The 23,595-nt window shown below is 43.5% G+C and overlaps 2 protein-coding genes across 3 annotated transcripts in view; one reads left to right on the top strand and one right to left on the bottom strand.

Annotated features, from left to right (window-relative positions):
- The window catches only part of slc25a48 (solute carrier family 25 member 48), a 6,491-nt gene extending 677 nt beyond the window's left edge, over positions 1-5,814 (top strand). The window contains exons 2-7 of one of the 2 annotated variants that reach the window (XM_052071628.1): positions 188-231; positions 308-379; positions 1,791-2,046; positions 3,918-4,226; positions 4,933-5,066; positions 5,198-5,814. In XM_052071628.1, coding sequence (XP_051927588.1) covers positions 188-231; positions 308-379; positions 1,791-2,046; positions 3,918-4,226; positions 4,933-5,066; positions 5,198-5,302 — 920 coding nt within the window. In that variant the 3' untranslated portion in view covers positions 5,303-5,814. Of the gene's footprint in view, positions 1-187; positions 232-307; positions 380-1,790; positions 2,047-3,917; positions 4,227-4,932 lie in introns of both variants that reach the window. The other variant, XM_052071548.1, reaches the window with a different exon arrangement.
- An 823-nt stretch (positions 5,815-6,637) lies between these two features.
- LOC127606650 (complexin-2) lies at positions 6,638-22,564 on the bottom strand. The gene is made up of 4 exons (XM_052074944.1): positions 22,394-22,564; positions 17,428-17,562; positions 11,580-11,755; positions 6,638-11,006 (listed from the first exon to the last, which is right to left on the bottom strand). Exons 2-4 carry the CDS (start codon positions 17,456-17,458, stop codon positions 10,809-10,811), a joined length of 405 nt encoding a protein of 134 aa, XP_051930904.1. The 5' UTR covers positions 17,459-17,562; positions 22,394-22,564; the 3' UTR covers positions 6,638-10,808.
- Between the last annotated feature and the right edge of the window lie 1,031 nt (positions 22,565-23,595).

The following is a 23,595-nucleotide window of genomic DNA, read 5'->3' on the forward strand; positions in this document are numbered from 1 at the left end:
CTATCTCATTTGCTCATCGAAACTGTTTCATAAAGATGGATGGGTGGAAAAGTGATAAAAAATAAAGAATGCAGAGGTTATGGAGCCAGTTTTTGGGGCTTAAGAAAAGTCGGAAAAGTCTTATATTGAACTATATTTTACCTCCGTTTCTGATTTTGTGTGTGTGTGTGTGTGTGTGTTTTTTCAGGGGCGTCCAGTGTGGTGGTGGGACACCCTCTGGACACTGTCAAGGTAAATAAATAAATAAATTGCAAAAAAATTGAATAAAATCCTTTGCCTGTGCTGACTGCGGCTTCGGATTTGGCAGACGCGACTACAGGCGGGAAACGGCTACAAGAACATGATAGACTGCATCATCACCATCTACAGGAAGGAGACGGTATGGCACCATTATCCGAAACCAGAACCATTCAGCAAGTTGTCACGTATGAAGAGTTCAAATGAAAAATCTTCCATTTTGGTGCAAGAAGTAAAATGAGTTTAGCTCATTATTTTTAATTTGTGTTAGTAAGTTATACAGACATTGAAAGGGCCAGTTGCCATTTGAAGTCTTCAAATGTGCCAATCAAATTATGACATGTTGTTGAATGTGTTGGGCACAAGAATTCATTCATCTTCCGAGCCGCTTGATCCTCACTAGGGTCGCGGGGGGTGCTGGAGTCTAACCCAGCTGTCTTCGGGCAGTAGGCGGGGGACACCCTGAATCGGTTGCCAGCCAATCGCAGGGCACACAGAAACGAACAACCATTCGCACACACACTCACACCTAGGGACAATTTAGAGCAGGGGTGTCCAAACTTTTTGCCAAGGGGGCCAGATTTTATGTGGTAAAATGTCGGGGGGGCGACCTTGGCTGACATTCTTTACATTGAACAACAATATTGTTCAACAAATTTTAGTAAGCCAGTCTGTTTCACATTTCCATTTTTATTTTAATTTCAACAATCTTAAGAATTTCTTTTGGTTCATTTGAAACAGGTACATCACATGCAACTGCTTATTCACTTGACTTTTTCTTAAACAGAAGTCTCCTGAGTGCAAATTGATTGATTTGAAACGTAAAATGTATCACCATGACTTTTCAATAGTCACAAAACCTTTGACTCGAACAACAGGGAAATGAACATGCAATACACATATCCACAACTGCAAGGATCATTTGAAATATGACATATCAGTCAATATAAACACGGAGTGATGTCTTGTTAACTCGTGAGTGATGCCCTCTTGTGTCTAAATGCTATTACTCATTTAGTGAATGCTATTACTCATTTAGCCACTAGAGGGAAGCAGTACTCTATGAAACATCACTCACCAGTCTACGAGACCTCAGTCAATGCAACACGTGTTCCATTGCGCCCAACCTGCGGGCCAGACGGCACTGATTTTATGACAGGGGCCGAGGGCCGGAAATTCGACGGCCCGCGGGCCGGACTTTGGACATGTCTGATTTAGAGTGTTCAATCAGCCTGCCACGCATGTTTTTTGAATGTGGGAGGAAGCACCCGGAGAAAACCCACGCAGGCCCGGGGAGAACATGCAAACTCCACACAGGGAGGCCGGAGCTGGAATCGAACCCGGTACCTCTGCACTGTGAAGCCGACGTGCTAACCACTGGATACCGGGCCGCTCGCGGCACAAGAATCAAAATCCAAAATATTTTTGTTTTTGTTTATATACTTTATTTGACTGAATAATTTCTTCATTGATTACAATGTCAAATTTAAGAATGTGTTTGAAAATGTATTTGTTGTGAACCAATCTATTTGTATATGTTATCTTGTGGTCAGGGGCGGGGCTTCTTCAAAGGCATGTCATTCCCGCTGGCCACCATCGCGGCGTACAACTCGCTGGTGTTCGGCTTCTTCAGCAATGCGCAGCGATTCTTCTGCAAGCGTCGCTACGGCGACGAGCGCCACCCCGCCAGCCTGAACGACGTGGCGGCGGCCAGCATGCTGACCGGCTTGGTCTCGGTGGCCCTGGGCGCCCCCATCGACCTGGTCAAGATCCGCCTGCAGATGCAGACGCACACGGCCGTGCTGGCGGGTAGGTCACGCCTGCGCGAGCACAAGCGCGAATTCGTCTGCGGCGACAGTCATCTGCAGCTTTGTTGCCAAGGATAGTTGATACTGTATATGCATACCCGATCCCATCACCGGTTAAGATAATTAGAATAGGCCGGCGGGCTGCTCATTTCGTCCTGTGGTGAGGATAAAAAAACTGAGTAATCGTCCGGATGCCTGCGTGTACAGTGGTATCTCTACTTCCAAAATTAATTGGTTCTCAAAGAAATTTCTTCACTAGAAAATTTTGTAAGTAGAGACGCGTTTTCCATGTAAATGCCCTAATCCGTTCCAAGACCCCCCAAAATTCAAACATAAATGTTTTCTAAAGCATAAAAATGCATCAAAATATGTAACAAAATACATGCTACAAATTAGATTATTGCACAATAAATGAGAGTTGTGCATAATGTAAAAAAAAAGAACAAAGAATAGAGTAAAGACTAAAACTGATGGTCATTTAACTTTTAACATGCGTCCTCATCATATTGTGGGACAAATAAAGGATATCTTATCTTATCTCATTGTTTTTTGCCCTTTTAAGTTCATGTTCTCTCTCAGAAGTGTTTTTTTCCAAGCGTTTTGTAAAGAACGGATCCAAGGACGTTTGCTATTGTTGGCTGTTAACAATCCTTCGAAAATGTCCAAGGTAAACATTAGCATAGTGATCGATCGCCCGACTGGTGAACACTTTATCTGGGTGAATCACATTTACGTAAACGGAACACCTCATTGGGGCGAATGACGAGCACGCTGTATAGACGCATACTGTGTCTAAGTGTCTACACACTTGGACAGATATGATAGGAGGTCCCTCTTAGCCAATGGGATGCCAGGATGATGCTCAGGAATAGCCAATGGCAGAGCAGCTATAAGTATGTTCCGTTGACTGTATTTTTACTTTTCGTGTCTTGAAAATTCTTTTGTAACTAGAAACAATATTTTCTAGTTGTGGCGTTTCTTAACTTAATAATTTCATATGAAGAGATGTTCGTAAGTAGAGGTACCACTGTATCTTGAGACGCCGCAGTTCGCCATATGTGCTTATGTCTCAAGTGGCGAGAATGTTTCATCAGCAATCCAACTTTATATCTTATGTGGAGTTTTGGTTGCAGCAGGCAGCCAGATGAAAGATTTGGCTAATTCAAACAAGATTTCCTCATCCCAAAGATTTTTGTGCTGTGGAAAAGACACGTGCAAGCAATAAAAACAGGCAAATTTGCCATCAGTGCGGTGAGCGCCGTGCACGGGGTGAAGCACGTGCGTGGTTGATTTTTTTTTTTTTTCATTTGGGGAAGGGGGTGGATATTTTGGTAGGGGAATGCCGAATGGCTGCGAGCCCACCCGCCCAGATTGCATGTCAAGGATCAGTATTAAGTTTTGCAAGATGAGGTTCTAACATCTATCTGCACGTGTTACTGCCTGCTGTTAATGTTACACACGAGCGTGTACACACACACACACACACACACACACACACACACACACACACACACACACACACACACGTGAGCTTATCTGGGAAGTTTTCACTTGAAATGAACTTTTCGTATCATCGTGGAGATGTTAATTAGTAAACACCTTTTCCAGGAACCGTGTCAAACATTGATGATCTGGTTTTGCTTTATGGCAGGGATGATGTGAAAAATATCATTTAAGGCACGTGGAATATTTCTTGAATTTTTCTGCATTGCTTCTCAAAATTGTTCAATCAATTGTCCATGCAATTCTGTAGATGTTGATTTCTTTCTCTTTTTTTGGACAGCTTGGATCCCAGAATGAGTGTTTTTCTCTTGTTTTTTGTTAGTTGACAAGTCGTGAGAGAAGATGTTCTGTTTTGTGTTCTGTGATCAGAGAGTTTCCAGTTGGCAGGCGGCGTTTCTCACAACATGGCCGCAGCGGCGCCGGCGGGCGTGCGCTCGCTGCACGTGTCCAACGGCGGAGGTGGCTGCGCGTACCGTGGGCCGCTTCACTGCATTGGCAGTGTCGTGCGACGCGAGGGCATCCAGGGTCTGTACCGTGGCGGCGGGGCCATGCTCCTCAGAGACATCCCCGGCTACGCCCTCTATTTTGTGCCCTACGCCGTCTTCTGTGATCTCCTCAAACCAGACGGCGCCACGGTACCGCACCCCTGTGCCATATGGCTGGCTGGCGGACTCGCAGGTCAGAAACGTTATTTAAATACAACCAAGACACTTTAAATTAGTCACCGTTTTGAGTTTGTGCCAGCTAGAAACAAAACTATGAAGATTTGTTCAACAGTCTGTGCTGTCGGCTGAGTGTTTTCTTGCTTCGGCAACTGTCTAAAAGAAAAAAAAAGTGAATCGAAGCTCGGTGTGCAATCCTAAGACAAAGTCCCTTCAGATTGCATGACTGCAGAATCATTATATTTCAACCAAATATACATTTTAAATGTTGAGTTTTGCCATGACAATACTAATAGTTAAATATGTCTATTCAAAAAGACAGCCTTTATTTTCGATTTTATTAAGTGAAGTCGAGAAAGGCTGTCTTTCAAAAAAATAAAAACAATAACAATCGCTATGCGCTGAATGTAAACATAAAAATAAACTTCAAACTGTCCAAATCAAGTAATGAGGAAAGACTGCACGTTATGATCTCAAGCAAACGTTTGCTCAAGCATACTTGGTCTGTTTGCTTCTTAGTTTTTTTTTCACCAGCGTTCATCATCTGGAATCCATTTTGCCAGATAAAACTTGTTTTGTTCAGAAACATGGCCTTCTTTCACGCACGTTTGTACTTTGCACGACACTCGCCCTGAAATGCACTTTTTTAAAAATAAGCATCAAGTGAGATCAGCCAGGTGAACAACCTCATTTATTTTTTGTTTCCTTTTTTTTTTTTACAGGTGCTGTCTCCTGGGTGACGGCCACACCCGCCGACGTGGTAAAGAGTCGCCTACAGGCGGACGCTCACCTGCACAGGAAGTACAAGGGCATTCTTCACTGCATCCTGCATAGCTACAAGACGGAAGGAGCACAGGTGAGTGTGTGGCCGCCCTCTGCTGGACGCCGCCGTAAGCGCCCTCAATACCATGCGAATGTTTGCATGACAATTCCAATTCCAAAGGTCGCCATTGAACGCCGTGTTTATGTGTCGTCGTGCGTGTGTAGGTGTTCTTCCGCGGCGCGTCAGTGAACGCCATCCGAGGCTTCCCCATGAGTGCCACCATGTTCTTGGGCTATGAGCTCTCGCTGCAGTTCTTCCAGAGCATTTAGGGGGCACAGCTGTTGCCGTGACAACCCTTCTCGTCGTTGGTTTCTTCTATGCGAGGTTTAGCGGAAATCCCTGTCGAACTTGCAATTGTCAGTTTAGTTGCACACAAGTTTTTTTTAGTTTTTTTTTTTTACGCCTCAGAACGACAAGTGCTATTTTTTTTTTTTACATTACACCTAGACAAAATAGGAGGACAACTTTTATTTGGACATTAGCTATTTTCAAAAATAATGTCTTCAGAATGATGTAGTATAGTGTAAATAGTTTGTGTTTCTTATATTAAGAAAATGTATTATATTAATCCGAGATACGTTACTTGCACAATTGTATAGCCTCAACATACCAAACGATATACTGTGTATATGAAATAAAGCAGTTACACTCAATAAGGTGCATTCCAACATAAAGCGTGCATATTTGTTTTGTATGATAAATGTTTTTGTTGCGGTGTGTTCATGTCCAAACTGCCATTCCAGTGTCTTTGTTCAAAAATAAAACTCTTTTCTTAAAATAAATATATAAAATGTGCGTGTTTTTCTTCCCAAATTAGGCGTTTTTGCGGAAATCTGCTCAGTAAGGAAAAAGTGTGACCATCTGTCCAGTGTCCACTTGTTTATCGACAATGCTATCTGCCGTCCGCTAGATGGAAGCATCGCGCAACATTGAAAAAGTCTGGACACCTCATTAGGGACAGCAGCTGACGAGTTTGAACCGAAATAATTTCCTATTGAAAGCGAAGAATGCAAAAAATATCATCATTAAAATCAACTTGTTTGATTGCTGCCGCAAACGTGGTTATTTGAAATATGTTTAATGATTTTAAGACAACTGGTAAGAAAACGGAAAACAATTAAACATTTACAATAATTTGATTTTAACGACATTATAAATAAAATGACCAAAAAAATTGAATTTCTTGGAAAAATAAGCTGCTCCAATTGTAGCATTATTTTAGCCCGTTTTTTTATTTATTTATTTTTTTCCAAAAAAATGGATCATTGAAATTTATTCATTTTAAAATGTCTTTTTTTATTCACTCATGTCAGGTAATTACTGATGTATTGTTAATAGAACAGTTTCGTAAAATAAACCATTATGTATGTAAATTTAACAACTGTTTGTTCCTGAAATAATTGGTCATTATAAAGTCGACAATGAACATTAAGTATTTGTAACTAACATTTAACTATTTCACATTTTACTTTTTTTTCTACTTGACATGTCTCTTTTAAAAATCAAAAATTGGCTTGTGTCTTATTTGGATGTCAAATTTTGGAAGATGTCAAACCAAGATGAATATTGTAAAATATCACAAATGGGACACAGGACTTCCTTCCTTCAATAAACAATTTTAATGTTGTTTATTCTTAACGAGACATCCAAAAAGGACAGACAGTTGCAAAAACGCAGCACGTTTGTTGACACAGCGAGCGCCGCACAGACGACATGACATGCAAAGCACACATTTTTCAGATTTTTTTTGTGTTCTTTTCTTCCCAAACTTGATTGGTGACAATCTGCTGCACCTAAAATTATTTTTACCCTGAATGAAAGAAAGAAAAGTCCCATAATGCATCGAGAAACAGCCCCCATGGCACAACATCACTTGGCATGTTTGAAAATGAAAAAGAAACAATAACCCACTGACGGGTTTAATTCCAACATGTTGATCACGGGATGTAAAAGTCTGTGCGGCAAGTTAAAACCTTGATATTTATTTATTAAAAAAAAGTCAGTTCAGAGCAATAATGCAGATGATTGCGATAACTTTGCGGTTGACCTAACCACCGACGCATGTGAACTTGAGCTAACTCACGCTAACAAGAGCTATAGCGTTTAAACACAAAGAAAAGCGTGTTAACACGAGCCAATGCCAGTTAATGCCACCTTTATAATCTCTTTGAGCTTTGCTCATGCAAATGACATTTTCTCACAGATTTCAAAACAGTGGCCTCCACAAGATATGAGCGAGCCATCTCACGAGTTTACCAAGATACGAGCTGTCCTTCGGCTCACGGTCATATTCTTTATCCTCCAAACAGAAAGATGAGCTGAGAAGGAGTTGTGATGACTCAATGACCCCAGCGATGATAAGCGGTTCAGAAAATGGACGGATGCATGCATGGATGGATGGATGGCTTGCACTGCCCCCAGGTGGTCAATGCATGCAACGCATTGAAATGCGCACTGAACTGAATGAGAAAGTTTCAAAAATGGCAGAGGATGAGGCAACACGGTCAGCATTTAAGCGAGACGCGTCAAAATAGAGACGATGACGGCTGGCTCATGCGTTTCTCTCGTGGGTCCATCCCTCTCAATCCCCCATAAAGCCGAAGAACAAGCGTACGCAAAACACAGAATAGCCCTTTAGAAGCCAAAAGGATGACAAGTGAGCAAACGTGGAACAGGAAACCGCAAAACGGCGGAACAGCAAACACTGAAAAAGAAATAAATGCGACACTTACACATTGAAATGAATTTCATCGAGTGAGTTCATATAGGAAGGTCGAGCACAACTGATTCAACAAATTCATTTCATTCCAGTGCTAACGTCACAGTTGATGTTTTTGCATTAATGTAGACATCAGACTTCTGGAAAAAAAAGTTCGGAATAAGTCCGCCTTTCATGAAGTAACGTGAACTTTCCGGTGAGGGTTCACCTTACAGATCATATAATGAAGAGTTAGCTTTGACTTGCCACCAGAAACTGTCACTTCCATCAAGTGTGATGAATCCAATACAATATAAAAAGTCAAATCTGGACGTGTTTCTACATCCTGTTTATCAGCAGGCCAAAACGTTGGTGTGCATTTCCCACAAAATTGTTAGGCGTTAAAAACAAGAGAAACTCCAAAATGCAGCGTGGAGCCTCCAGGACATACTTCACTCGATGTGTCGCATAGCTTTAAACATTTAAGCATTATCACTGCAAAATTCTTAATCCATATTTTTGTTTGGATTTCCAAATATTACTTCTCGATGATGTATGAACGGATGTATCAACGCATTAACACAACATGTAGCCACAACGAGCTAACGCACGTAGCCAAATGCACTAAAAGCTAGCTCTTAGCATTGTTAGCCAGTGTGCTTCCACCCACACGTTGCGAAACTAGCAGAGTGGCAACAGCGCCTCATTGCTACCATTTCCTGTATGTGATGTCATCAAACCTCCATGGTATAAACCACCAGGGTATTTGATACCCCCCAGGAACACAAACAATTGGTTTGGTTCCAAGGTTAATTGAAACCACAAAGGCCCAAACAATTAATCAATTCATCAATGCGGTTTTCGGTTTGCATGCATCAACATGAGGAAAGCGTTCAGTATTAAAACACACAATGGCAACCACACACTTAAGCACACGCAAAGATAGCTTCTTCCAACGCGCGTGTTGTGTAAATGTACACACGAGGTGCGCACACAAAGAAAAAAAAACACATTCAAGAGATTATTGCAAAAAGTCTAAAGTGTATGGCTTTGTGGTCTAGTCTCGAATCTTCTTCTACTTTGTCACTGATAACTAAAAAACGGCAATAAAGTGTTTTCGTGTTCTTGCCGCAGCGCCGATGACTGCTGACAGAAAACCGCATGCTTCTTAGCCTTTTAGCTTCATAGCTTTTTTTAGCGTTCTAGCTTCTTAGCTCTTTAGCTTCTTCGCCTTTAGTCACATGCGAACACTGTTAGCTTGTCCAAAGGACTCGTACCATTGACATTGACCATTGACCATTCCTCAGCGCTAATGCACCAGCGATGCAATACTGGCGCACCACTAATGTACCACCAAAGCACCACTAATGCATGATGGGTGCATCACTAATATCGCTGGCACAGTGATAAAGCGCTGCTGATGTACCTATAACACACCAGAAGCGCACACAGCTTAACGTCGTAGTGGTCTTTTCATTTATTTATTTGGGGGGGGGGGGGTCAGCCATCTGAAACAATCATATTCTTTGGTCTCCATGGTGATCAATTTAGAAATTTAACCTCACCCTCCAACCACGGAACCCTCACCCCAATATTTCTCATTGCCCAAAGTTTGTACTGATTGTCTAAGGGGAGCTGGAAATACGTGTCCAATTTTTAACGGTAAAAAGGAGCTTTCATACAGGTGGCGCAACATTTTGGCATTCATACAGAATACAGCAAAGGTGTATGCTTTCACACAGTCCTGCCATGAAATCGTTACAGGAGCCCAGGAAATTTCCAGGTGGTCTATAAATGGGACTGGAATAAATTGGCTTTGGTCGATTGCGTTAAAGGGACTTTCCTCAAAATTGAGGCAAAACAGAGACAAAAGAGCAGAAGAGCCTCCATCCAGTTGTTATCTCTCACAGAGAATCCGACAAACAGAAGATGATACCAAACATGTCGGCTCAGATTTGCCATAATTCCCTTTCACGCAGCTGCTGTTCCGCCATTGTTACCAATCTGGTACTACCTCGGAAGTTGACAAATTCACAAGCTGACTTTATCCACCATCCCATGTTGGTACCTTTCATACAGAATACCCAACTGGGATCGAGCTGGGAATAAGTTGGCTTTGAAGGTCAGTGTGAAAGGGGCTAGACCTTCCCCAAAACCGGTGCATCAGAGATGTAACAGTCGATCAGCATCCACCTGTCTTTTACAAAGAACCCGTTGAATGGAGGACATGATCAGATTCCCTTTCACGCAATCAACATCCTGTCGTTGTTACACCTCTGATACAACCTGCGAGGCCGGTAATATTGGTGGACGACTTAATCCCAACTCCCCACCCCCATCCGGTGTTGGTACATCAAAATGAGAAAGAGAAACAGCGGACGAAATTATTTGAAGGGTGGAGTGAAAGGGGCAAATTTGCAGGTAGTTTTCATTCCCGCCTTTAGTGGCCGTACTTTTCAGACAGGCAAGGAATAAGATGCCTTAATAAGCTGTGTGAAAGGGGCCAAAATTGGTGCATTAGAGACATACAACGTAAAAGTAGAGTCGGTATTGAGTCATCCGAATCGCATTCAATGCCCCATCTGCTGACAGAACTCTGCTGTCAAGTGAAGTGACCTAAATTCTGCGGCGCAGGTTCCCCTTACTTCATTGTACCACAACACCACAGAAATTCAGCTTTTGTGGTCCACGTGACAGGGGTTTTTGACTCCTGATCCAAGACATGTTTAAGTTGGCAGTGTTACTACATCTTGCTGGCCAATCAGGCGATCCTAAACATTGGCATGTTTTTCCCACGCCCACTTGCAATGAAGGCACGTGTACGGAAAAATATACTTTCAACTTTGGATTTGATGGTGTCTGCCTGGCAACAGGTGACGAGCGACTAGTCAAAAGGCCTGATAGCAACAAATTAAATTTGAAAAATGCTGTAGAGAGTAAAACAAACACAAAACAAAAACTTTTAGAAAAGGCAGTGTGAAGCCTCCAACTGCTTGGCAAGATCGTCTCTTCCTGAATATGAATGATCTTTCCCCCTAATTCCTTTCCCTTCCCCTCCCCGGTGTTTTTGTCCCGGTCTACTTCTTGAACATGTCCTGCAGTGGACCAGGCAGATACTTGAGGACAGTATCCAGGATACTCTCGTCGTCGTCGTCGTCATCATCCCCACAACCTCTGGGGATGGCCTTCTTGGGGCGGGTCAGTGAGCCCTCGCAGGCCTGCTCCATTGCTGCCTTCTCCTCAGCCTCCTTCTCCTCCTTCTTCTTCAGGCCGTACTACAGTCAAAAAAGACCTCCTTAGCTCACAGACTATATAGGTCCTTCAAAGATCCACAAAAAAATCCCTTTTGAAAGCAAGAAGAAATGCAAACATGCACGCTTCAGTGTTAGCAGTAGCATTCCCATTGGAAATACAGACATGTAATCCGAGCATTGATGTTAGCATTAGCATTGGCAACAACGAGGAAACTTAGCACTATTCCCAGTGAAGATGTCCGTGAGGCTGACTCAGGAGGTTCTAGTACCTTATACAGGTACCTAATGCTCTGCTGGACATTAACATTAGTATTAGCATTAGCACATGCTAGGGAAGTTACCACTGAGCTTGCTTGGGAGGCTAACAGAGAAGTTTGTGCTGTCCTGCCACGAATGCTGCGCCGGACTTTACCATTAGAACGTGCTAAGGAAGTTACCATTGGCCTCTGTGAGCTTGCCTGGGACTCTTAAAAGAAGAGTTTGTGTTACCTTGTCCCAAATGCTCTGCCAGACTTTAGCATTAGCACGTGCTAAGGAAGTTACCACTGGCCTCCGTTAGCTTGCCTGTGAGGCTAGGAGAGGAATTTGTGTTACCTTGTCCCGAATGCTCTGCCGGACCTTCTCTCTCTCGGCCTCCATGCGGGCGTGTTTGGCTTTCCGTTCCTCCTCCTGCTGCCTCAGAGCCTCCTGACGCTCTTCCTCTTTCTTGGCCGCGTCGGGGTCCTTCTCTTCCTCGCCGCCCAGCATCTTGCCCATGTCCTTGGTGGCCCCTGAACACAGCACCAAGACAGAAGAAAAGAGAAGATGGTGAAAGGTGATCGAAAAAAGCTGATGTAAGTCCACATATTTGGCGGTGCCTGAACGTATCAAGAAGCATCGATGGCGCCTTGTTATTACCTCGGTGGGGTCGATCGTAAATACAGGACCACCTGAGTGTATAAATTATGGATCTAGCAGCAGAGAATCAAAATTGCATCACACCATCGATCTTCATCTTGGCTCACACACACACACACACACACACACACACACACACACAGACACACACACACAAATGCGTCTAACATCTCGAATTTTCGAGAAAATGACTTCATCAGCTGCATTGCTCAGCAAGTCGACATGGATTATGCCCATTGTGCACAGTATATTATTTGATGTACTAAGCTTGATTATTGTGTTATTCTTCATTTGTATATTCCTATTCCTATATATTCCTATATACTGCACCACAGTAAATCATAAATTCATCCCCCCAACCATTAATTGAACCACTTTATCCTCACGAGAGTCACTGGTTGTGTATAAATAATGGAACAGTGCTGATTATGTCATGTGCAAAGTACAATTATTATTTTCTTGACTTATTTACCTAAGTAATTTTGTCCTCTTGGTCAGTGGTAAAAACTAGCTAAACGGCTAGCTTCGACGACTGAGAGGAAAGCTAACGTTCGTCAGGATTTGTCATCCAGGTTTGCTGCAAATAAAATGGAATAATCTTGCCTACAAGGTAAATGTCGAATGTACTGCTTACGTTATGCGTTATTTAATTTACGCACGTGATGGCTGTGTCGTAGAAGCACTCAGCATCAATGTCGACATCATCATCATCGTCAGGCTTTTTCCCGCCTGTGGCGGGATGCGGTCGCAACATAAGCGAGTGCGACAAATTAACACCCAGCTGGCGAGAAATAGGGGTGGGGGGGAGTTCAGTGCTCAGCATGGGGGCAGGGCTAAGGTCAGCCTGTCCGCTGCGGGTGTTGTGACGGCTAACAAAACAAACATCACATCACAAGTGGATTGTATGAGGGGAGTCTTGGTGTTTTTTAACGCCACCTTGTTTTCTCACCATTTCTTACGTTAAATCTACCTCAGGTTGCCTTTGGGCCTCTGCTTTGTTCCTGAAATACAGAACAACCCCCCTCCACAAAAACCCACAAAAATATAGCTATTATGGGCAGCGTGAAAGGGGCTACAGCTTCTGCAAAATTGTCACATCCAAGATGACTCGGAAAATCGGGCATTTAACTGTCTGTGCCTTTGCACATTGAACCGAATTAAACTTCTGATACTACCTCAGTCTTGATGTTCCTCCATTCCGTATACCTTACACACAGGATAGCAACAAAAAGTAAAAGCTGGCTTGGATTGACAGTGTGACAGAGCCTATAGTTCCTCCCAAATTGCTGAATCAGCGATGTAAAATAAGATTCAGTCTATGGGACTACATCTGAATGTAGGCAAGGTGTAGGTCAACATCCATCGGTGTGAAATGGCCTAACATTTTCTCCAAAATGCAACAATCTCGACACTCAACAGAAGATCCAGAATGTAACCACCGGTGTCGCTGTTCGATACTACCTTTGAAGACGCGGAATTCCCTGGGGCAACATCATCCCTCAGTCCATCAGCGCATGCGTGTGTGTGGGAATGTGTGATGTAGAGTCACAGACATGTATTTGACCTTGGCCTTCATCATCATCATCATAATTGAACATGGGAGGTGGGGGGGTGTAAAGGGGATGAAAGAGATGGGACCACCTTAACTCTCTCCCCTCCTCTTCTTCACTCATCCTTCGTAGGGAGGAAGTCAAGATGGCGCCCGAGTAGGCAGCCGTCAGCAAGTGCTCTCATGAGCCTTGCTTTTTTTGTTGTTTTTGTGTTTCTTTTGTCACTTTGTGTTTGTTGTTACGTCGTGTGGACTTGATGTGGACCTTTTTCAGCATTTTTTGGCCACTACATTCATCAAGGAGGACTCTGTGCTTGGTGGTTGCGCCTTCTCGGCAGCATGGGTATACCAGCACTGTTTTTGACTGGAGGAATGTCGGCGCCATTTGACTGTCGTTGCTGGACAACGCCTGTAATGGGCAGCATTTTTCACAGCCCCACTTTGTTCAGCGGAGAGATCGGTGCTGTTGAACGGTCTTCGGCTGGATGGATGGAGGTCTTGAGGAGCCGACGATGAGAAGAAAGGAGCGGATGCGGATTTGGAGCTGGGAGTCGCGGCTTGGAGTTTGAAGCGGATTACGTGGGACAGGAGAAGTGAACTAATCTCTTTTCGTCAATGGATGCTACAGCTTTGTGTTTGCTTTCAAAACTTTGCTTGTAGCAGACGTGTGCACATTTTCAGCATGACGTCTCTGATCCACTGGAGAAAGGACACTTTGATCCTCTCCTCTTTCATCTAGAACTGCTTCAGACAACAAAGTGTATGCAGAAAATTGGTGAAGATTGAACGACTGTCTGTGTCCTATGTGTTGTCTTGTGTTATTTTTGACTTCAAAATGGCGCCGCGAGAGTGGCTGCCTTTCCAGCAGCTCCTTTATTTTGTTGTTCTGCTTCTTACTTTCATAATTTTGCTGCTGTGAATCAGGAATTTCTCCATTGTGAGACTAATAAAGGTTTTTCTTATCTTATCTTATCTTATCTTATCTTATCTTATCTTATCTTATCTTATCTTATCTTCCTCCTCTTCCTCCTCCACTCGGTCATTAGCATTAGCACAAAGGAGGCTCAGTGAAGTGCTTCTCGTTACTCCATTGACGGCGTGGCGCTAAGAAGCTCTCCTCTACCTGATGAGTGCACAGATGGATTAAAAAAAAAAAAAAAGGTGACTCGGCACAATAACTTCATATTATCTGTCAGATCATCGCTGGATCTCGACGTCCGATCAGGCGTCTGCTTTATGTGATGGCAGGAAGCAACCAGACAGGCAGGCAAGCAGCCTCGGGATGGGAAGGGAGGTGGACAGGGGGGCATGATTCATTCATTCATTCATTCGTTCATCTTCCGAGCTGCTTGATCCTCACTAGGGTCGCGGGGGGTGCTGGAGCCTATCCCAGCTGTCTTCGGGCAGTAGGCGGGGGACACCCTGAATCGGTTGCCAGCCAATTGCAGGGCACACAGAAACGAACAACCATTCGCACTCACACTCACACCTAGGGACAATTTAGAGTGTTCAATCAGCCTGCCACGCATGTTTTTGGAATGTGGGAGGAAACCGGAGCACCCGGAGAAAACCCACGCAGGCCCGGGGAGAACATGCAAACTCCACACAGGAAGGCCGGAGCTGGAATCGAACCCGGTACCTCTGCACTGTGAAGCCGACGTCCTAACTACTGGACTACCGGGCCGGGGGCGCATGATGAGATAATGAAAAGCAAACAGGAAATGAGCAGGAATGATTTTCCCCCTGCCGACAATTGATCCCGCAGCTTGCACTATGCTTTAAATCACGCTGTCTGGTCATATGTAGACTATATTTAGCTCATAGTATACGGCCTACATTAGGATATTGTTCCAAGGCTGCGTTCATGACATGTTGGTGATTGATTTTCAGTCCCCTGGTCGTAGCACAGGAAATCAAGGACAGACACTTCCTGTCTGCTCCATTAGATGGCTGTGATAAAATCCGCATCGCCCGTTTGTTTGATATCCTGTTGGAGGGGAATGAGGAACCATCACTGCCACGGCTGCGAACCCTGGCATATTCGACAATCTGAGTCACAGTTCGGCTATATAAATATAAACCAAACATGAATCACTCTTTCCCACAGGAAATGATGTCAGCCCAAAGAATCAGTTCCAGACACCCAAAACCTTATTCATGAATATGTTTCAGCACAGGTGTGAAACTCAAGGCCCGGGGGCCAGATCCGGCCCATCACATCATTTTATGTGGCCCGCGAAAGCAAATCGCGTTCGGCAACTTCCATGATCCTTGCTGAAATTTGGACCGAAATGTGAAATTGTCATGTGTAATCAATAATGTTGTGATTTTGCATAATGTGTGGGGAAAAGACAGACTCTCGAGTCATTTGACCACGTGAACTGCGACACGAACGGAAGGCAGCCAATCAAGAAGCGCTCTGACTGACCCGCGAGGAAACCGTGGTCAAATAAACAAAATATATCCTACCCAAAATAAAAAAGATACCAAAATCTGCCTTTTTAGATGACATTGGAATTTTTTGACGTCCTGCCTCTATCCATTTCAAAACACCTGGGTTTGATCATATGTGATTTTTGTCTTGAAGATCAGTGCTGAAAAAGAATGCTTGTGTGTGGTTCTGTGTTTTGAGATGATCAAAATTATTACAGCGCACCACACATAGTGTGAGCAAAACTGTGAAATGGCAGATTTTTTTTTTGGTTTATCTTTATGTGTTGATAAACAATCTTTTAAGAGTAGGGAAAAATCCTTCTGTGAGGTACTGAGACATTTGAGGAAGAGTTTGGGAAGACAACGCAACACAGTTGTTTGCTTTTGTCAAGTACTGTATTAAAAGCTTTTTGTCTGGTCGGTGGCGGGACCCCATAATGCATTCTGCCAATTTAAATTAATAGTGTGTCAAGTGTGAGCAATTTCTTACTGTAATAAATTAGCGATTCAACATGATTTTTAATAGGCGGCCCGGTAGTCCAGTGGTTAGCACGTCGGCTTCACAGTGCAGAGGTACCGGGTTCGATTCCAGCTCCGGCCTCCCTGTGTGGAGTTTGCATGTTCTCCCCGGGACTGCGTGGGTTTTCTCCGGGTGCTCCGGTTTCCTCCCACATTCCAAAAAACATGCGTGGCAGGCTGATTGAACACTCTAAATTGTCCCTAGGTGTGAGTGTGAGTGCGAATGGTTGTTCGTTTCTGTGTGCCCTGCGATTGGCTGGCAACCGATTCAGGGTGTCCCCCGCCTACTGCCTGAAAACAGCTGGGATAGGCTCCAGCTCCCCCCGCTACCCTAGTGAGGATCAAGCGGTTCGGAAGATGAATGAAAAAGGATGAACATGATTTTATGAAGGTGTCGTGTTGATGTTGGTGCACAACTTTATATGGTTGCAACAATAGAAGGTATCATACCGACTTGAAGATTGGTGTGTTTGTGTGTGTGTGTGTGTACAGAGAGAGAGAGAGAGAGTTTTTAAATAGCTACTGGCCTTGTTTCTAATTAAAACATCAGTCAAAAACAACAACAAAAAGTCAATATTTCCCATCCAATAACATTAATTTGCCCCCCCTAATCAGATTAGCACATTCGGCTGTGTGTGCGTCGGCCTTTGTTGACATTTTGTTGCGTCCTTTAACAAGGTGAGCATGTCGATAATTCATTTTCATTAATGTCGCCATTGCGCTAATGCTCATGCTAGCCAAACAGGAACGTTGCGACAGGCCCACCAAAATGAAATGAATTTTGCGTCTTCAAAACGTGTTGAGGATTTGTGAGAGAATGAAACCGTCTTGCCTAAGGTTACGTGAGATCACGATACACTGTTCTTTCTTCAAGAAAAAAAAAATCTCTCGTAATCAGCAGTAGAACAAGGGCTGGTTTTAAAAGAAAAAACAAAACTCACCAGTTTCTGGCCAGAAGTGGTGCTTTTCAAATAAACATTCAAACTCAGTGCGAACATGTATATCTTTAGCATGCTAAGATAACATGATATGTTTATTACTCACCGCCTAAAGCTTGTTTCATTACAAAATCCATCTTGCGTTTTTGGGAGTGTCGAACTTCTTGGATGTCAAAGACGAGCTAGCATGTAGCCTCCGCTGCGACGTCTCGCGCTAAAATCTGGATATCTCCGGATGCACCTGCCGCAAGAAAGAAAGACTAAACTAAACTTGTGGTCGCGGAATCAACCAAGAATGTAATCGTGAATATAGCAGCGTGCGGTTGGTAACAGTGATGATGTCAGGAAAGAAAATCCCACACACATGCTAATATTGAATAATATGTGAGTGTTGGGTTTGCACGATATCATTGCAATGAATTGTATTTAATTTTTTTCCAGCAATCAAAATGCTGTTCCTTATTGGGCCAATCCTTTCAAACGTTATTGCTCAGTGCGAATCTGGCACGAGAAGTGACATCTCCGAGCAGAGCACAGGGCACCGCTCCCAACCTCCTCCTTCCATTCTACCATCCTCCCTTCTTCTTTTCTTTCTCCTCCCTCGTTTTTCTTCAGTTTTAATTTGATCGTCCCGAAGGCTGGCAGCTCCGTGACGCAGGATAATCTCATCAAAGCAAGCGGGCTTGGCGACTCGCTGTTTTCCACACTACTCTCTCTTTCTTGAGCTTCCCTTACTTCTTTTTCTTTTCATATCCATCTCTCGCTTTTGTGTTCCTTCCTTGATGCATTTTCCGATACTTTTTCCTTTTCATCTGATTTATTTTTGCTTCCCTTTCCTCTCTTGATCTAGTCTACGTTTTTCCTTTTTCCTTTTCTTATTCATTTGTCCCCTTTAAAGCATTCCTGGTTCGATCATATTTTCTGTTTTTCACCCATTATTTTTTGAACCTCCTCCATTTATTCATTTTTTTCTTTTCTTCCCATTGTGCCCAAACCGAACGGTTTTTCCAGAATCAAACTGTAGTTTTGTGCCCTTTCTTCTTCTTTAATGTCTGTTCTGTTTTTTTCTTTCTTGATCCTGCCACCCTTTTTTCCTTTCCTGACACCAACCTTGTTTTTTTAACACCATTTAGTTCTTCTTTGATTTTTTTTTTCTTCAATTTTCTTCATTGCTTCCCCACATTTCTTGCCTTGCCCTATCCACCTTTCTGCCTTTATGCCTAGTGCACATGTGTCAAAGTCAAGGCCCGGGGGCCAGATCTGCCCTGCCACATCATTTTATGTGGTCCGCGAAAACAAATCAAACATGGCAACTTCCATAATGTTTGCTAAAATATGTATCAAAACGTCAAAATTCTCAAATGGAATAAATAAGAGAGATATTGGAAGCATTTTCTTGTTGCCAAACACCTCTTTACAATGACTTGAACAATAGTTGAATAAACTGTTATTCTTGACTTCTTGATATGAATTCAGTCATAATGGCCCTCCAAGGGAAATGGTAACTAAAATGTAGCCCGCGATGAAAATGGGTTTGACACCCCTGGCTCAGTTGATCAATTAATTTTTTTCTTTTCCTAAACTGTCACCATCCATGAACGAACCTCCCACCCCAACCCACCCCACCAGCAAGCCTCCCCTGGGGCAACCTCAGATGAACACCAATAATAAATCAAGTCGGCGTGGTGCCCAAAAGTGGACAGAGATGGATCGTTGCAGGCCAGTGGGACTCAAACAATGGTCAGTCAATATTCACCAGAGCCCCATTTGCTATGCATCTCATTATTTCTTCTCATTTGTTCATCAATAACACAGCAACATTAACTCTTGTCAGGAAGACAACAAAACAGGTTGGCATGTAAATGCCTACATTTCTTTCAGAATTAAAATAAATACATAAAATGGCGGCAGGTATGTTATATTCATGTGAGCGCGTGCTGGAGGTATCTGGGGGATGGAGTCAAATGACCGCATCTCAAATAACAAATCTACCGTGTTGTTATTATGAGCATTATTTATTTAACAGAGTGGCTCAAACTATACATCAGGGATTTTCAAAGGGTGGACTGCCAATATCAAGTTGCGGTGTCCTGCGAACCTTGCACCCAATTCCTGTTAAAGAAAGTATGTAATGAAGTATTTGTCCTCATGTTGGTCGCTGTCACAGCAGCTTTCTTCAGCACTATTAGCCTTAGTTGTGATCATGTGACCACAATGAGCCAATCAAACCATTTACCATGGAGTGCGTTGCCGTCTCAATAACACAGTGGGCTCGTCAAAAAAAATATTTGCAAAGTTCACTCAGAAACACACATTTTAAAGATTCACAGCCATTTTTTTACATAAAACTGTTGTGTATTATACATTACAACACCACAGTTTTAATAGAGAATGGAAACATAAAGCAGCACTTCCAAATCAAACGCGTTGAGTTGAATTGAGCAATGTTAGTACACTCGGATGCTAATGCTATATGCTAACAGATATTGGTTGACATGACTTTCCGTTTGTTAATTATTTCTCATAATTCCTTGGTGAGAACAATACCTGGAAGAAGTGGATCTTATTCGCTGGCACTGAGGCAATAATTACTGAATTTGGTGCGAAACTGCAACGTGTGTAGCCGGCTGCAGTTGCCAGCTGAAGTTCGTTGCTAGCTAGCTGTTGCGGTATAGGTAGCATCATTCTCGCTTTAACCTGGGGATGTAAGTGCCTCTGCCTTTGTTTATGTTGGCCATTTGCTGCTATGAGAAGCGTAAATATTATATATAATACCTAAACGAGGACAAGTAACGACAGACATAAGAGGAGAGATGTGGCGTGATAAAAACTTATGTAATAAAATGTTACATACTGCACACACACACACACACACACACACACACACACACAGACACAGACACACACGATCCATCCAGCCACTTCATCATTTGTTGTGTGTGTGCGGGCGCGTCTACACATTCAGATTGGATGTAAAGATGAAAGGAGGCTCATGTGGAAAAAGGAGGGCAAAAAAGTAGGACAAGAATGTCGACGCAAACAAGGCAAGGAAAAGGACAAGAAGGGATGTTTTCCCCTTCCACGCTGTCTTTCCCAATCGTTTTTTTTTCCACCTCACTGGCTGTCCTGCGTGAAAGCTTCTGACATGCAACGATAGTGCGAAGAAGCACACACGCAAGTTACCTCCACTGAGTCCACTCTTGTGTCGCACAGGTGAACTTCGGACCTCACCTCGGTTCCCGGCAACAGGTGTAAGATGCCCGTTGCCATGCCAACACAGAAGCTCACAGTCCAAGCTCCCTGACTGGACGGCAATGCCCGTATCTTTACACTTGGTAACAGGAAGCAGCATTAAAAGGCAATGCAGAGAACTGGATTTATTTTTATTTATTTTTTTTTGCAAGGGGAGCCAAAGTCTAATGGGATATTCAAGCACAAATACAAAAGGATAACACTCACAAGGAACTGCTGGAGACCACAACTCACGTCCAGATGCTCACACACAGACCAACTGATGTCACATATTTACGAATAACATTTCAGTTTCTTTCAATGGAAACATTTATTTGATACACTGTGCGGGTAGATTGAAAAATTGAGTCACGACGTTGAGAATTGAGCAGCAGTTGTTGCTACTTTTTACACTCGATTGGATGTGCCTGGACCACCTCTGCACTTACAAGCTGGCGCTGCCACTCGGGCCTCATTGCTAAAAGATGAGCGTGTGAATTTTTCATGCGGCCGTGCGGTGCGGCCAGCAGCAGCAGCAGGAATTAGCGCAGACAACAACAACAGTAAAACGGAGAAATTCTGTCATATTTCTAAACAATCACAGCAACGAGCAAATACACCATACTCTTAATGAATGTAGATTTCAACCATTCATCCGATTTTGATCCAACTTTATTGCTCCATTCACAAGCAATCATAAAAATTGTTGTCAGTTCTGTCCATCGGTCTTTTATATGTAGTCACAAACTGGTAACAATGGGACAAAATCTGGAGGAGGATTTCACTTGGAAGTAGACCCCTGGAAATGGCCACTGACCCAATGGCTACTGGAGATTTATTTGTGGATCGCCTCATGTTGGTAGTGTCTACCAAATTTCATGTTGCAAAGTCAAACTGCCTTTGGGCGGGCGCCGGATTTTCAAAAGAAACTCTAAGGATCCTTGGAAATGATCCCAAATATGGCCACTTCAAACTGAAATGGAAAACTCCCAGTGTCTTTTTTTGGTATGGCTTTTTGAGACCTTTTTGCAGGTCTACTTATGATAGTCATGTTTAGCAAACGTTGTACTGCTAAGTTTTTTTTTTTACTCTAAGGAGCCACGCTCCCTGGAAATGACCCCAAAGATGGCCGCTTATAACCTAAATGAAAGACATCATGTGACTTTTTGGATGTGGCTTCTCGAGACTTTTTTTTTTGTGGTTCTACTCATGATAGGTGTGTGTCTTGTCTATCAAATTTTGTGAGGCTAAGTCAAACTTGGCTTCGATCGGGAGATTCATTTGGAAATAAAAATAAAATCAACTCTGAGAAGCAGTGACTTCCTCCAAGTGCTGATTTACTTGTCACACGCACAACAAACAACACTCATCTGCACACAAAATAAACGACACGAAATGTGAACACACGCACACACTCACACTCGTACAACTAGCGATATGAAACCTGATATCGCTGTTCATTTCATTGTGGCTTACATGTCTCGACGTCCACACACACAACAGATAACAAGGGTACGCACGCAAAGTAAATTGTGGATGAAGCGCACGCGCCCCAACCCAGCTGCTTCCTGCCATCCCACCTCCTCATCCTCTTCCTCTTCCTCTTCCCGCCACTTGCATGCGTCAAATGATGAAGATGAGGATGAAGAACATCAAGCTGCCTCGCCTTTCCCGGCGTACACGCGGGCGTCTCTAAAAATCTCGTTCCTGTTTTTTCCCCCCCCCCGAAATTAGGAGAGTTCATCTGCAGAGCGCACGCCCCCGCCATGTGCACACACACGCTTGAAACCCCAGCAGGAGAAAAAATGGAGGAAGGCGGGCATGTGCGTGTTTCTACTTACCTGCTGGCGCTGCTGTCGTGTGTGCGTGAAGCGGCAGGAAGAAGAATCCCGCCAGTGTGCAGCCGAGCCCCCGCCTGACCACCCTCATATAGAACCTCTCAAACGCACACACGTGCGCGCGCACACTCAGGCGCACGCACACACCGGGCAACCCGCCTTTGTCTCTCAACCCCGCCCCCTCCGGAGCTTCATCTTCACACAGGCGGCGCAGCATATGGACGCACTCACTCACTACCAGTCTAGGTGTGTGTGCGTCTTTTGCTGGGTTTTTTTTTCACACACAGACTGAAGGTTTAAAATTCACGAAGTGCAACCGCAAGCTTTTCGGCGAACTTCACGACAAGCAGTTTGGCACATCGTGAACCAGTCGACCGGAAAACTAAACACAAGACCTACTGTATGCTAGCCTAATGCTAACACTAAATGCAAAATTCCAAACACAGGCTAACAAAACTAGTATCGATTTTGTGGTGTCAGAACCCTTTAAAGCAACAGATACTTGAACATATATGTTGCAAAAAAAAAAAAAAAAAAGACGAACTACAGCAGTGCTCTCGGGTGTATATCTTTTATCCTCTGCGAAGAGTGGCGAATATTAATTGAGCTTTCTGACCTCCGAAGCGACCATCTTAAACATTTTCGTTCGTGTTTATTGGCAGGCTGGACATGTTGAATTGCAAGTACTCGAGTAAAAAAAGTGGCTGTAACTAAATAGTGATGGTATTAAAATGGGTAGTCATAGTGACTCATATGTAATAAAGTATCAAAAAGTAGAAATTATTCACAAGTACTTGCGTGTAAAGAGTAGCGTAAAAGTGTCCGAAATAATGCGTTCAGGCGTCGTGGTTCATCACATTGTCAGGTTCTTTTGAATTGCTTGCTGTTGACTCAAAGGACACACACACACAGGCAGCTGCTCCCTGTGTGTCGTTTAAGTGACATCAGCTGTACAAACAAAAATGTTAAAAGCGTGTGTTCGTCGTACCCATTCAAACACGCGCACCCACATAGGCAAAATCAAATGCACAAAGTACCACGTGATCTGTTCTTTTCCGCGTTGTTGTTATCACTTGTGGCTTGTCCCGCTAATAAGCGCTTTCCAAACACACGCAATCAACGATGCTCGTTCCTGCTCATCAAGTCAAGTAGATCATTTTGCCCAAGTCGACACACTTCAATATGCGCATAAGTGCGTGTACGCA

The sequence above is a fragment of the Hippocampus zosterae genome, chromosome 1 (genome assembly GCF_025434085.1).
Source record: "Hippocampus zosterae strain Florida chromosome 1, ASM2543408v3, whole genome shotgun sequence".
Taxonomy (NCBI): Eukaryota; Metazoa; Chordata; class Actinopteri; order Syngnathiformes; family Syngnathidae; genus Hippocampus; species Hippocampus zosterae.

Bases quoted from the DNA above. Each gene is read 5' to 3' on its own strand.
- LOC127606650 (XM_052074944.1), bottom strand. From the start codon at position 17,458: ATGGATTTTGTAATGAAACAAGCTTTAGGCG. The intron at 11,756-17,427 runs GTGAGTAATAAA...TGCTGTGTTCAG, and splicing joins AATGAAACAAGCTTTAGGCG to GGGCCACCAAGGACATGGGC. The intron at 11,007-11,579 runs GTAACACAAATT...TTTTGACTGTAG, and splicing joins GGCAGAGCATTCGGGACAAG to TACGGCCTGAAGAAGAAGGA.